At 43.5% G+C, this 16,062-nt stretch overlaps 1 protein-coding gene across 6 annotated transcripts in view; it reads right to left on the bottom strand.

Moving 5' to 3' along the window:
- Nucleotides 1-1,706: 1,706 nt before the first annotated feature.
- The window catches only part of LOC119016360 (proline-rich protein 36-like), a 34,957-nt gene continuing 20,601 nt past the window's right edge, over nt 1,707-16,062 (bottom strand). For all 6 annotated transcript variants that reach the window (XM_037092136.1, XM_037092134.1, XM_037092135.1 and 3 more), the window contains 2 exons: nt 4,759-5,075; nt 1,707-2,569 (listed from right to left, as the gene is read on the bottom strand). In XM_037092136.1, the coding sequence (XP_036948031.1) occupies nt 2,406-2,569; nt 4,759-5,075 (481 nt within the window). In that variant the 3' untranslated portion in view covers nt 1,707-2,405. The remainder of the gene's footprint in view (nt 2,570-4,758; nt 5,076-16,062) is intronic.

The raw sequence follows: 16,062 nt of genomic DNA, 5'->3' as shown, positions 1-16,062 counted from the left end.
GTATTTAATGCTGAGTTAAATGAGTATGAGTAGTTGCTAAAGCTACTTTTTATTAACAGTAGTTTTACAAACTACATTTCTAAAAATATTTGTTTATGCCTGGACAAGATTACAAAGCAAGGCTTAATTGGAGAGTAAATTAATATTCAGACCTCAAATGAATGGCCAGCAGAATGCATCACATGAGTACAGATTACTTCTTAGGTCCCTGTAGATTTAAAAACCCTTTCCTGAGAGATTTTAGTTTAAACGATGAGGGACGAAAATCACGTTAAGGGTGTCTCTTTTGTGTATGCATTTGTGTTGTTGGGGTCTGGAAACACGTAAGCTTTGCCTATTCCAACCCCTTTTCAAACTCGTGCAGTACTGCGTACAGAATTCAATGGCTTGTGAATATTCAGTTTGAAATAATTCTTTCTGATTCTGAAAATATTCTTGTTCCATAGTACTGAACTGGTGTTCACAGAGGTGCTGATGCATCTCTTGCTGTTTAGACTATTGTAATGCCCTGCTCTCTGGCCTTCCCAAAAAGAGCATTTCGAACTTACAATCATTACAAAACTCAGCTGCACGAGTGCTGACGAGGACCAGAGGGCGGGAGCACATTACACCAGTTTTAAAGTCACTTCATTGGCTCCCTGTGCATTTCAGGATTGATTTTAAGGTTCTTTTACTAGTTTTTAAATGTCTTAACGGTCTCGGGCCTTCTTATTTATCTGACCTGCTTTTAGTCTATCAGCCCCCGCGGACCCTGAGGTCCTCCGGCACCGGCCCTTTAACCACCACAGGTCAGTTCAAAAAAGCACGGGGAGGCGGCTTTCAGTTGTTATGGGCCCCGACTGTGAAACAGCCTGCCAGAGAGCCTCAGGGTCGCAGAGACTGTAGAGGTTTTTAAAAAGAGGCTCAAGACCCACCTTTTTAACCAGGCTTTTAATTGAAATTTAAATTCTTTTTAATCCCTTTTATGCCGTGCTACTCAGAGCATGTTTTCGTCCTTCATGTTTTTACTCTCTGTGCTTTTTGCTTTATTCGACTGTTTTAGTCTGTCAGTTTTTAATCTCCAGTGTTTCCTCATGGGGGCCTGCCAGACTGGGAGTTGTCTCTGGTCTGGCCGCGGGGGGTGCTGTCCCATGGACAGCTCCGGCCTGGGTGACCAGAGGGCTCTGCACCTTGGTGTGGGGCCTCCTGTCTGCCCAGGTTGGGGTGGTCTCTGTATCTGTGCTCCCTGTGGCCCTGGACAGTGATCTCTCTCAGTGTGGTTGGCCCCCCAAAGGTAGCTTCCTCCACGTCTCAGGTCTCGCTGCCCAGCCATGTCTGTAGTGACAGCTAGTGTATGTGTGGGTGTGAGTGTGTGTGTCTGCGTGCATATGTGTGAGTGTGTGTATGTTTTTGTGTATGTCTCTGTGCACGTCTGAGGGGGTGGGAGGGTTGGGTTCCTCTAATGTTCTTCTCTTGATTTTGTTTGCTGTTTCTCTTTTTCTGTAGTTGTTTTAATCTCTGTGAGGCACTTTGAGCTACTTTTCTGTATGAAAAGCACCATACAAATAAAGATTGACTGATTGATCGATTGACTTTTAGAAATGCATCCCACCACTCATGCACTGTGTAATAGGCCATATAGCTTAATTACATGTATGAAAACATGTTTTTTGTCATCTCCACCTGAAAGAACCACCAGAATGCACTTACAATAAAGACTACTTATGGAGAGGATGCATTTTCTTTCTTTTATTGAGTTGTTAACAGACCATAAAATGAAGTGTACAGACTCAGTTATAATCATGTAACACTGGAGATGAACAGTCTATACTTTAGTCTCCCTTGTAATGAATAAAGTGTCTGTTTGTGCAGTAATTATCGTGAACAATATAGTGACTTTTATACTTATAGTTAATAAGTAACGAGTAACATTTCTGTGTAACACTTGATAAGTTAACTGTAAAATGAAAACTCATCTACTATTTACTGTTTTGCCGTGAACCTCCAGACATTTTGTGAACTCCAACTTTCCATCAGCATGGGGTTGAGTACATAATGATGAAATTGTAACTTGTAATAAAGGCTTACGTGTGTTGGTAGGTGATCATGCCTGAATCAACACAATCATGAACATGTATGCATACTTAGAAAAAGGATATGTAGAACTACACTTTACCCGACCTCCCACACCCCTCTATGTCCAAACTGTTGGTCTGCAACAAAACTGACTTAATCAAAACTAAAAATATGTTGGACACATATTAAATAAAGGATTAACAGAGCAACAAGCATTTATTTTAGCCAAGCCACATGCAACCCAGACCAAGTATGCTGGCATTAATATCTACTGAACATCCCAATAGTTATGTAAACAGAACATGCAGAAGATCCTACACAACACACTGACACACTAAGCCGAACAAACATTAAGTAAAAAATCTGTGTGGGGAGAAGTCAAAGTGGACCTGGCTATGAATCTCTCTCTCAATCTTGACACAAGGGGGCGCTGGAGGGCATTCTGGAGCGGCAGGGCTGACCTGAGAAGGCAGAAGGGATGAAGCCCTGGTTGGAGTGATCTCTGCCATCCCACCTGCAAGGAAACAGGTTTAAACAGAGATGTGACAGCTGAACTTTACCGAGGGTATTTTAGCTCAGGAGCAGGGCCACATCTCAAACACACCTTATCCTCTAATGTGTCTATGTATGCCTACCAGACCTGCATTCCTGTTCGTTCCCTTTTTTCTGTTCCCCACCTTGACTCCCCTCTTATCTCTCTCCTCTCTCATTAGTCCCCATAAGCTCATAAGTGCTTAATGGTGTGCCATGATATCTATTGCAATAGATGCAATGCACAAATATGCAACAAGTGAGTAATGAGTTTTAAATTCCCTATATTGGTACTTTGTACGTATTTGGCATTCATGCAACTGTCTGGTGGGGGGAATTATGTGAGTGTGACACATCAAAGTCCCTGATTGATGGCCGGTGTGAAGGAGGATAACGGGGAAAATGGATCGCTTTGCTGTACGGAGCAGCTCACCTCATTTTTAATTTTGTGACCTGTCTGGTTTAAATCTGAGTTGCTGCTTTTACGTCATTTTACAAAGTTTCAAATGAATTCTTGAACCATTTTAATAATACCTATTTCATAGTTGATGTGGTTGTGCCAAATTTGATTAGGACTTTAGTAGATAAAATTATGGGTTTAAGTGTGATTAGATTACACATCGTTATCATCATTAATCTTTCGTTTAAAGTTCAATAAACACTTATAAATGGGCGTCCTGGTGTCTGAGTGATTCAGCCACCTGCTATGCAATTCGTAGTTTCCAGCTTTGTCTTCTACTCTGGACATCTATATCATGTCTTCCCTCTTGCTTCCCAAGATGTTTACATTGAAGCGATATAGCCCTTTATTCCATTAACAAATGCACACGAAGGGCAAACAGAGACACTAACACAGTCCAACCTACAGCCCTGGTTTGGTAGAAGCTTCTCTCTCATTCACAACTGAAAAATTAAAATGAGGTCAAGTATGAGGTCCAATGCAAGTAAATGAAGTGCACATTATAATATTAAGTAGATAATAAGAGCACAGGAGGACAAGTTCCCATATGTTTTCACTAAACTAGGGGATGCAATGATTGTAGTTTACTGTCCACGTTTACCCAATAAATAAAAAGGCCAAATGCTAACGCCAAAATAAACACTTGTATTTCCTTGTTGGTTGTGGTCTTTACTCTAGAGCTGACTGCAGAGCAGGAAGAGTTTATGGGGTCATTAAGGAGAAGAGAAGAAGAACTGAATAAAGATTTTTTGGTGATTAAGCACTTCCAAGATTTGGACGGGTTTGAAACTGTTACATTAAAATCATCAGTATAAAAAGATAAACAACCAGAATATATCTCTACGTTTTCTACTATACCTTTAGAAACCCAATAACACATTCAGCATGATAAATCAATTCATTTTGAAATTCTGGGTTAATTTCGGATGAACTCTTAGTATTTTATTCCCAGCTGCAGGAAGGAAGCTTCTGACTGGCTCATTTTTTCCATTTTGAGCACACAAACTGAGTTGGATTGATAGTTGACAACTACAATTATCATAAAAATCCTGTGTTTCTACGAGGAATATCGAGATACTACCTGAAAGAAAACTTTGACTCCACACTCAACATGACTGTAACCCCAGGGCCATTGTGCGTCCATGTAACCAGATTCTCCATTTTCATACTGGTGTTATATTACAAAGTCACAGACAAATAAGACCCAGAATTACTGCCTCATGGTTGTGTCTGCCCAGTTGCAGTGCCTGAGCTTTTGCATTGAACAATGAGGAGAACATGTGTTATAGAACATTATGAAGACACACTGAAGTTGACCTTTGACCTTTTGTTCATGAAATGACATCACTCCATCATTTTATCCTTTTAGACAATTCTGTACAATTTAGTTGTAATTATTGTATGAATTCATGAGACATGGCAAAAAATGTGTTTTGGAGGTCACAGTGACCTTTAACCACCAAATTCTGATCAGTTCATCCTTGAGTTTAAGTGGTCGTTGGTGTCAAACTTGTTGTAATTGTCAAAGCATTTCTGAGATGTCGTGTCCACAAATCAATAACATATTAATAACTAATTTATGGATCTTCATGTTTTGGTTTCCTTTTTTTTTAGCATTTTGCAACCATGTTCTCGCCTCAACATGTAAGAAGCTGCACTGGTGCATTTTTTGGTCCAAAAATAAATAAATCAAATGTCATCCTGTGACTCACCATGATGGCCTGCAGACTGCAGCAGGACCTGCCCTCTGCTCTGGGACTGGAAGTAGGCGTGACCTCTAGTCAAGTTGGTGACCATGCCAGTGGAGTTTCCTCCTGGTCCAAAGGTCAGGTAAGGTGTAGGGTTAGAATCTGGGGGAGTGTGGGTGGGGTAAGGGGGGGGGGGGAGGTATGCCATGTAGGGCAGAGATGCTTGAGGTTGATGCTGGGGCTGGCTGCTGGGGTAGGAGGGCTGCAGCTGACAGGGGAGGTTGTTGTTCTGCTGGCTTGAAGTCAGATCGCCGAGCTTCTCCCCAAAGTCAAAGAAAGACCTGAGGACAATACAAAGAAGAATTTAGTCTCAGGCGCACACATCCATGAATACAGAGTGTCACTAGAGCGAGATCCATAAGGTCATAAACTCTTAAACTCCTCCGATAAATCCATATCTGTCTGATCCATCTGTATTTTTATCACTCTTCCAAGACAAGGAGAAAAGGAGTCATACAAGGAGACGTTAGGTGAAGGCTGTGCAGTGACAGGACTGTCAAAGATGACTGACAACATTTTTATCTGGAAAAGGGGGTCCAGAAGGAAATCTGTGGTATTTTTTTACAATGATTACTTTATAAATCACTCATATCAGCTCCCTGTCTGGGTCAGGGTCAGGGTCAGTTCACCCAAAGATGTACGGGCTGTTCACACATATCTAATCAAGAGCAGGGACAGTAATAGGCTGCTCCTTATTATGATTTGGACCTGTAGTGTTGCAGTCCACCATGGGGCTGCATGGAAATGTGAAAGACGCTCAGGGGACAGCTGAAAAAAGTTCTAGTTGATGCAAATATCCTCCGACTCACTGCAAGCAACAACCAGATGAGAGCCAATCACACACCGAGTTGTCTACTGCTCTGCTCCACGAATAGAGGGAGGATTGTTTCAAGTGACTGGACTGCAATCTTGTCAGCTCAGGTGCCACTGTATTAAAACAGTTTCAAGTTTCATGTATACTGCACAGAGATTTATGATACTATATAAAAAAAAATACAAAAGAGCTATTCTGTTCTCAGGACACAAACTGTCTGAGAAAAGAAAATCTTCCTTGAGTGTACTATATGGTGGCTATGTTAGACACAAACAATCTATATGTGTGCAAGATTGTCTTCAAAAACATTGAAATACCAACACAGAAATTCAGAATATTTACGCTGTACATATCTACCCGTATCAACTGTGCTTACTCGCTCTGTCTTCACTCCAACCCTTGTTATTTTTATGACACAGTATTGTGTTAATTTTTCTCTGCAGTATCAATATTTTTGAAGATATCGTACTGAAGTAAGCCATTCCAGTATCTTGAAAAAAATGGTTTGATAAGTTTGGGTCTACAGTCTTGCTAGCAACTCTGAGAGGCTGTACTTGTGCATAGTCATCACAGTGATGTTTACCAGATTAGTTTAGCATGCTTGCATGAGGTTGATGGAGATGTCATTAGTGCTCCATGTGTACCAATATTTAACCTTAAACATCATTGTTATGAGAGAAGTGAAGTCTGCAGGGTTCATACACATTTTTCAAGGTCAAACTCAAGCACTTTTCAAGCACTTTTAATGGTAATTTTCAATTTTGTCCAACACCCTATCGCTGGGATAAAATACATATCTACAGGAATATATTTACTCATGTTTATTTTTTTTCACTTTTTCTCACAATTATGTACATTGTATTATGCTGTAAACATCTAGAATTATGTTTCATATTAGCAAAAAGTTTCCAAAAAAAGGGAAGCCACTTGGCATTCTTCAGGCACACTTGCACCGAGACAAAGAGAGACCTGAGAGCACCCTGTCATTTCCTTTTTTGACATACCTTTTTATGTTTCAAAATGCATTGTTGGGAGTAACGTAGGGCTGGTCAATGAAACAATAACAATATCTATCACAATAAACATGTGATCAATATCAACAGAAAATATGTTCAATAGAACGATCGATAATTTCACTGAACTCCATTAGAAACAGATGATCTGCGAGTGGCAAAATACAGTGCGAGGCCCAGCTGACGGACGAGAGGTTTATGCACGCAACTCTGTTTAATTTTGATCAAAACAAAACTTCAGACACAGACCGAAGAACCTTCACATCCCTACGCATTAGTGCAACAGTTGCGTAGGGATACGGAGGTTCTACGGTTGAGAAAATGTAGAGCCAAAAGAAAGGGCGGTCTGACAGCGGTGTTAATTTTCTCTATTCAACTTACACTTGCAATAATAGAGATTTTAGGTGAGCCTTGTTTGAGGTGGTTAAAATTCGCTTTGCGTCTGGACTCCGTTCACTGCAGTACAAAGCTGAGCGTCTGGGCTGGAGCGGCTCTCTGCTTCTCCAAACTGAGGCTGCGCTGATCGCTGATTACGGTAGCGAACAGACCGACTATAGAGATGTACTTTATATGACCCCACTAACTCCAACTATCCCTTTAACACATTGTCAAGCAGCAATGTCAGCTTCTACACTATTTTGTCTCATGTCTTAGATTCTGAAATCTTGAAAATGATTTTTTTTTTAATCTCACCTGTACTCAGCATTTACAGGGTTATTTCTAAAAAATGTTCTTATTTCAAATGGGTAAAAACAGATCAACAATTATCGATATCGACTGATATGAAACACTTACATCGTGATACATTTTTCAGCCATATCGCCCAGCCCTACAGCAACGCGTTACAAAAGTAATGCAATTACCGTAATGCATTACTTTTTCTGTAACGCACTGATGTGTGTGATTCCAAAAAAAAAAAAAAAAAAGGTAATATTTTACTTGGTACAAATCCCAGTAATGCGCATTATAATGCATTTTAAACCCTAAATTAAGTGGTGTGTTGTTTTTATACAAATCTTCCAACACCGCGAGATTAGGAGGGGAGAAAAAATCTGAGCAAATGTTTACTTCCTGTTAGTGCGAGAGAACTATTGATTGAGGAGAAGATGATATTCGCGAGATGGACACGCTCATTATTTTCAGTTGGTCAGAGACAAGGATGTGAAGAACATTATAGTTAAGTGCACTTTGTGTGAGAAACCACAAGATCTCTCTACCTCACCAAATGGCAATTTTTAAGTAATTCAACAAAACATCTAGAGCGAAGCCACACTAACATTAAGCTAGTAACCAAAAGATGGCAAGCTGAGGATGAGAGCGGAAAAAAAACTAAGCGGAAAAAACTAACATTCTCCCATTCTGTGATGCTTGAACTTTGAGAAGCGAGGAGACTGGCTGCAGTATGTCATCGAGGATATGCTGCCACTTTCAACAGTGGATTCTCCATCTTTTAGAAAAATTGTGAGCAAGATCCCAGTCCAGGCTAGCAATGACAAGGTAAGCTATCATTGCCTCAACGGGTTAGTACTGCTGGGCTACTGACTGTAATATAAAGCCACCAGAACAGCGACATAAGGTCAATCTGCTTCACATCAGTCTGTATCAGATATCTGTAAAGCGTCTTGGCTTGCCATCTAATCGTACTTTATTAGAAGTAAGTAATGAAAAGTGGAGAAAAGTGAACATTCCCTTTTCACACTTAAAGCTCTTACAGATGTCAGTGCCTGGTGTGACCTTACACAGACAAACTGAACAGTCAGTTTCTGACTCTGGCACTTTAGCTCTGGTGTTACCCAGTGTGAGTGACTCCTCTGCTGACAGCCTGTCGGCAGCAGGAGAGATGCTCTGTGCTGTTTAGAAGTTTATTAATACTGAACGTGTCATCAGTCCAAATTGCATCAAATTCGACCTTCTCCTCAGCAATCCTTCTCTATTGCCACCAGGCTGCATGTGTGACGACCAACAGGCCATAGACTGCATACACAGACAGTCAGGCGCTAATTTAACAAGGTCACGTAATGTGATTAATGGGGCGTTAATTATTCGTCAGCATTCTTCAGGTGGATGGGAGCCAAGATGGTGGATGGACATGGGTGGCGAGCACAGGACAAAGACAAAGACGAAGTTAAGGAAACAAACGTGTTGCTGAAGGAGATGGAATTGTTAAGTACGAAGATGGATAATATTGAAAAACAGTTCAGTAGCAAGACCAAGAGCCGCGACTGGATTCACTTGAAGAAAAAAATCAGACAACTAGCTTCAAAGCCTCTGATAAATTGGACCCCGATGTGTCGATTGTGATACTGGGTCTGGCCTACGATGAAGGGGAGGATTTGAATGGAAAAAGTAAGAGAGCTACTGAAGAGTGGTTTGGAGTGTGAAGCTGCGCCAGAAATTGCTGCAGTGCTGAGAATGCGAGCGAGAGGACCCGGTCCAGGTGTGGTGAAAGTTGCCTTCGCCAATGTCAAGGACAAGGTGGCGGTGCTTAGGTGTAAACAGAGGCTGAAGAGCAATACCCAGTTCAAAAAAGTTTATCTGAGATCCGCTAAGTCTCCCACAGATCGGATTCTCGAGTTCAACTTTAAAACGCTTCTCCAGGAGATACCAGCTGGAAAAGATTTTTACATGGCGGGGAGGGGCCGCCTGATGACATGGACCTATGCCGAGGTTACAGCGGCTGCTGCCGTCCGAGCAGGGTCCCCGGCAGCAGGTGGAGGAGGCTGAAGAGGAGCTGCCCGGTCCCTCGTTTGTCCCTGGTTCACTGGAATATTAATGGCTGGACTAATTTGAACTGTACACTCAGGATTTCATTACTGCAGTCTCTAAACCCTGATAATATTTCATTAAATGAAACACATTTACGACGGGATGTTAAGATTGACTTTGAAGGTTAGTCCTGGTTTGGTCACAACAGGATGCTGCATAAAAGAGCTAGAAAAGCATCAGGAGTACTTGGTATTTTAGTTAAGAACTATTTGCTGGATTATTTTAGAATACAAGTAGTGGACAAGTCTATGGACGACATAATTGGAGTACGTTTGGAGCATTGGGAGCTGCAGTATAGTTTAGTTATCTTTCCCTGCTATCTACCGCCAGAGGACAGGACTCAGTTACTTTTTTAACTCATCTGCTGGCCCAGGTTTACTCCTTCGAAGCTGATGTCATTTATTTATGTGGAGACTTTAACAGTCGTATTTCAAATAATGACTGTAGGGGGGATATTGATAATGTCCCACCTCAAGTGGCCATAGACCAAAGCATGAACAGTCACGGGGAATCACTCCTTGAATTTCTCAGGGATTGTAAATGCTGTGTCCTAAATGGCAGAACAAATCCTGATACTGACAACTTATCAAGAAAATCTTTATCTGGCCAGGGAGGAATACATTTCAAAGTGGGTAGGAATAAACCATATTGGAATGCAGAACTCAAAAAACTTCTGAATGACAAGAGACAGGCTGAGAGGGAATTTTTGAAATGTAAAGATCCAGCTATTAGAAAGCAACTTAAAGATCGCTACAAGCAAACTCGGTCAAACTTTGATAAGAGAGTCAGATTTTATAAAAGACAGTTTAGAGGAGGACAAGCATTACAGCTAGACCGACTGCAAAGTAACAATCCACAACAATTTTGGAAAGAAATTCATAAATTAGGTCCTAAAAAAACTAAAGAAAATTCAAAATGTATGATGGTGTTGGTATGGATATGCCAGGCTATAGCGTAAATACATTTTTGAATCGGGATATTACTATAGAAGAATTTCAAAACGCTTTGGACAAAGTAAAACTGAAGGAAACACCGGGCATAGAAGGCATCCCAAATGAAGCCCTGAAATCTCCATATCTCCTTCAAGTCCTCTTTTGCCTGTTTCAGACACGTTTTGAGTATGGTATAATTCCATCACCATGGTATAAATCTATCATAAAACCTATCCCAAAGTCAGTAAAGAATGATCCCAGAATACCTCTTAATTACAGAGGCATCAGTCTCCTAAATACAGTTTATAAGGGATATTCTAATATACTGAATTATAGGCTTATTCGATATTTGGAAATGAAACTGTTGATGAGCAGAATGGGTTTAGAAAGCACTGTGCCTGTGTTGACCATATTCATTCCATGTCAACTATTATTAGAGCTACAATCGCCTTTCTCATGCTTTGTTGATGTCCAAAAGGCACTCGATTGGATTAATAGAGATTCACTTGTCTTCAAACTGATGGAAGAAGGGGTGGATGGTAGATTCTACAAAGCTATTCAGAGTCTGTATGGTAACCCAGTTGCTTGTGTTGAGATCAATGATATGTATACTGATTGGTTTGAAGCCCCTTTTGGTGTGAAACAAGGTGATATTCTTTCTCCAACACTTTTTGTATTGTTTGTAAATGATTTAGCTCTACAGATTAAGAAAAATAATCTGGGTGTATGTTTGGATGACACATGCTTAGGTATTCTATTATACACAGATGATATTAATTTACTGGCAGAATCTGAGTCTGATTTACAAAATATGCTAAATTTGGTTAGTTCCTGGTGTCATAAATGGAGATTGGTGATAAATCAGAGATACACAGATAATGCATTTTACAAATAAAGGCATGGAAAGAAGTAAACAGAAATTCTATTTTGATTCAGTTCCCTTGGAAGATGTTAGCTCATACAAATATTTAGGTTTCCTTCTGGATGATTTTATGACGTTTGAAACTGGTTTTAGGCACCTTGCTGATTCAGCTAGGAGAGCTTTGGGATCAGTTATCAATAAAATTAAAGTTTGTAATGATTTGGGTTACTTATACTCAACTGTATAATGTATGCTTCTCTCCCATACTGAACGATGCTGCAGGAGTGTGGGGATTTAAAGAATCCAAAGTTAGAGATACTATACAGAATAGAGCTATAAGATTTTTTTTGGGTGTCCATAAATTTGCGCCAATTCCAGCAATAGAAGGAGATATGGGCTGGATTCCAGGATGTGTACAACGAAAATGTGAAATGATTCGACTGTGGAGTCAACTAAACAAAATGGCAGAGGATAGAATAAATAAAAAAAGCATTTATATGGAGTAAATCACATAGTTGTCAAAAGAAATGTACTCTATTTTTGAGGAGGTGGATATGGTGTATACTTACAGGAATAACTGATGCTGTAACGTTAACGTCATTAAAAATAAGCTTCTATCGAAATTTGAAGAGAACCGGCACCTTATCGTGGTGGAGGAGTTTGAGCACCTGAATGATCCTAGGAGCTATGTTGTCCGGGGCTTAATGCCCCTGGTAGGGTCTCCCAAGGCAAACAGGTCCTAGGTGACAGGTCAGACTAAGATCGGTTCAAAAGCCCCCAATGATAGTGACAAAAACGAGGACGCGTACGTCGCCCGGATCGGCGTCACCGGGGCCCCACCTTGGAGCCAGGCCTGGGGTTGGGGCTCGCAGGCGAGCGCCTGGTGGCCGGGTCTTAGCCCACGGGACCCGGCCAGGCTCAGCCCGAAGGAGCGACGTGGGCCCGCCCTCGAGTGGGCTCACCACTCGCAGGAGGGTCCAGAAGGGTCAGGTGCGGTGTGATTTGGGTGGCGGTCGTGGGTGGGGGCCCCGGTGACCCAATCCCCGGATGGTGACTCTAGCCATGGGGACATGGAATATCACCTCACTGGGGGGGAAAGAGCCTGAGCTGGTGCGAGAGGTTGAGCGGTACCGACTAGAGATAGTCGGGCTCTACTCTACGCACAGTCTGGGCTCTGGAACTGAACTCCTTGAGAGAGGCTGGACTCTCTTCTATTCTGGAGTTGCCCGCGGTGAGAGGCGGCGAGCTGGTGTGGGCTTGCTTATAGCTCCTCGGCTCAGCCACCATGTGTTGGAGTTTACCCCAGTGAACGAGAGGGTCGTTTCCCTGCGCCTTCGGGTCGGGGATAGGTCTCTCACTGTTGTTTCGGCTTATGGGCCGAACACCAGTGTAGAGTACCCGGCCTTCTTGGAGTCCCTGGGAGGGGTACTGGAGAGTGCACCAACCGGGGACTCCGTCGTTCTTCTGGGAGACTTCAATACTCACATGGGCAGCGACAGTGTTACCTGGAGGGGTGTGATTGGGAGGAACGGCCTCCCCGATCTGAACCAGAGTGGTGTTTTGTTATTGGACTTCTGTGCTAGTCACGGTTTGTCCATAATGAACACCATGTTCAAGCATAAGGGTGTCCATATGTGCACATGGCACCAGGACACCCTAGGCCGGAGGTCAATGATTGACTTTGTGGTCGTGTCATCAGGCCTCCGGCCATATGACTTGGACACTCGGGTGAAGAGAGGGGCTGAGCTGTCAACTGATCACCACCTGGTGGTGAGTCGGATCCGTTGGCAGGGGAGGAAGCTGGACAGACCTGGCAGACCCAAACGTATTGTGAGGGTCTGCTGGGAACGTCTGGCAGAACCCTCTGTCAAAGAGGTCTTTAACTCCCACCTCCGGGAGAGCTTGGACCTGATCCCGAGGGAGGCTGGGGACATTGAGTCCGAATGGACCATGTTCTCCACTTCTATTGTTGATGCGGCTGTCCGGAGCTGTGGCCGTAGGGTCTCCGGTGCCTGTCGTGGCGGCAATCCCCGAACCCGGTGGTGGACTCCGGAAGTAAGGGATGCTGTCAAGCTGAAGAAGGAGTCCTACCGGGCCTGGTTGGCCCGGGGGACTCCTGAAGCAGCTGACGGGTACCGGCAGGCCAAGCGAGCGGCAGCACGGGCAGTCGCGGAAGCAAAAACTCGGGTCTGGGAAAAGTTCGGAGAGGCCATGGAGGAGGACTATCGGTCAGCCTCGAGGAAATTCTGGCAAACCATCCGGCGCCTCAGGAGGGGGAAGCAGTTCTCCACCAACACTCTTTACGGTGGGGGTGGGGATCTGTTGACCTCCACTGGGGATATTGTCGGGCGGTGGAAGGAATACTTCGAGGATCTCCTCAATCCCACTGGCATGTCTTCCATGGAGGAAGCAGGGGCTGAGGACTCGGAGGTTGACTCGTTCATCACCTGGGCCGAAGTCACTGAGGTAGTTGGGAAGCTCCTCGGTGGCAAAGCACCGGGGGTGGATGAGATCCGCCCTGAGTACCTCAAGTCTCTGGATGTTGTAGGGCTGTCTTGGTTGACACGTCTCTGCAACATTGCATGGCAGTCGGGGACAGTGCCTCTGGACTGGCAGACCGGGGTGGTGGTCCCCCTATTTAAAAAGGGGGACCGGAGGGTGTATTCCAACTATCGGGGGATCACACTCCTCAGCCTCCCTGGGAAAGTCTATTCCAGGGTACTGGAGAGGAGAATTCGGCCGATAGTCGATCCTCGGATCCAGGAGGAACAATGCGGTTTTGGTCCGGGCCGCGGAACACTGGACCAGCTCCATGCCCTCCACAGGGTGCTCGAGGGTTCATGGGAGTTTGCCCAACCAGTCCACATGTGTTTCGTGGACTTGGAGAAGGCATTCGACCGTGTCCCTCGTGGCATTCTGTGGGAGGTGCTCCGAGAGTACGGGGTCGGGGGCCCTCTGTTAAGGGCCGTACGGTCCCTGTACGAGCAGAGCAGGAGCTTGGTTCGCATTGCCTGCAGTAAGTCAGACCTGTTCCCGGTGCATGTTGGACTCCAGCAGGGCTGCCCTTTGTCACCGGTTCTGCTCATTATTTTTATGGACAGAATTTCTAGGCGCAGCGACGGGCCGGAGGAGATCTGGTTCGGGAGCCACAGGATTTCATCTCTGCTTTTCGCGGATGATGTGGTCTTGTTGGCTCCTTCGGGCTGGGACCTCCAGCATGTCCTGGGGCGGTTTGCAGAGGAGTGTGAAGCGGCTGGGATGAAAATCAGCACCTCCAAATCCGAGGCCAAGGTTCTCGACCGGAAAAAGGTGGCTTGTCCCCTCTGGGTTGGGACAGCTGCCCCCGCGACCCGGTACCGGATAAAGCGGAAGAAGATGGATGGATGGATGGATGGATGGTTTGAAAATGTCCTATTAAAACCAAAATTAAGGACATACATGCAGATTAAATCTAACTTTGGACCTGAATTATATGTTACAGCACATTTACAGAGAAGTCAAAGATCTTTAGTTGCACAGTTGACATCTGGTAAACTTTCTCTGGTCATTAAGGTTGGTCGATTTAAAAATATTCCTGAGGAGAATAGAATATGTGAAATGTGCGAGCTAGATGAAGTAGAGAGTGAGTCTCAATTCCTTTTCGTTTCATGAAATCTACGGACAAAATCCTGAAATATTTTGGTGCTCTGATGAGCAGAAGCTGGGGTGGTTGTTTAATTTCAATGCGTTTAAAACTGCTAGCTTTATTTCTCAAGCCTGGAAAAGAAGACAGGTACATTTGTTTACTTAATTTTTGATGTGCTGATGTTGTTGTGCTGATCCAGTTGTGCTCTGGATCTGGTTTGGTTCTTTTTTTTTTCTTGTGTCCTATAAGCCCATGTGGGCTGAGCATACATGTATGCATGACACAATAATAAAAGTAATCCATTCATTCATTCATTCAGTTAACACTTTAACTTTGACAACCCTACATTTTATATCATTTAGTCTGTAAAAACGCTGATTTATCAAACGCTAGCGGTTAACATGAACAAAGTGTTAACGTGCAGCATTGGCCTTAGTTGCTCAAAGTCTAAACTTACATTTCATGTGACTGGAGAGCGCAGACTCTCCCATTGCACAAATCTGCAAATCTTTTTTGCATCACTCCACTCTTTGATTCGGTCCTCGTCTTAACCATAGTTTGTAGTCATCATTCTCCAGCCATGCAGCGCTCGTTAAAACTACAGCCTCTCGACATTTTGTCATCTCCTGCTGTCTCTCTTCGAAGGGGGCGGTGTGGAGTCACACACAGACCGGCAGGTCGCAGAGAGGAGCAGAGAGGCTCAGCGGAGCCCAGGAGAAAACGTCTCCACATACGGTTCTCTTACTGATTTTATTTCTCCTTGTAATAAACAAACTATCCAGATCACAATTTTGTGAAAGACATCGAATTATAATGTCAAGCACTTTCAAGCACTTAAACTAAAATCCCAGCACTTTTCAGACCTTGAAAAAACAACATTGTAATTCAAGCACCTTCACGGAATTCAAGCACCCGTACGAACCCTGAGTCTGAGGATGATAAACTTTGTGCCAATCTTTGTAAGCAGAAACTCTGACTGTCAGGGGATCGCCAAAATCAACAGGGTTCATCCTCGTTCATGGCAAAGCAGACTGACCAAACAACACTGCCATCCACAGAGACATGCCACTTGCTATACAAAACAAACATTTTCTCAATTACCTCATAATGGCCAACACTGCAGGTAGTCATTGGGTTATTACTACTTGCACTGTTTGAGACAGAATGTCCCAGATACTCTACAGAACACTGTCAACCAATCTGAAAGGAACTATTATTCATGTTCAGAGTCGTACCAGTGAAAATATGTTGTGTTG

Source organism: Acanthopagrus latus, unplaced genomic scaffold, assembly GCF_904848185.1.
Source record: "Acanthopagrus latus isolate v.2019 unplaced genomic scaffold, fAcaLat1.1, whole genome shotgun sequence".
Taxonomy (NCBI): domain Eukaryota; kingdom Metazoa; phylum Chordata; class Actinopteri; order Spariformes; family Sparidae; genus Acanthopagrus; species Acanthopagrus latus.
This window is presented reverse-complemented; position numbering and strand designations above follow the sequence as displayed.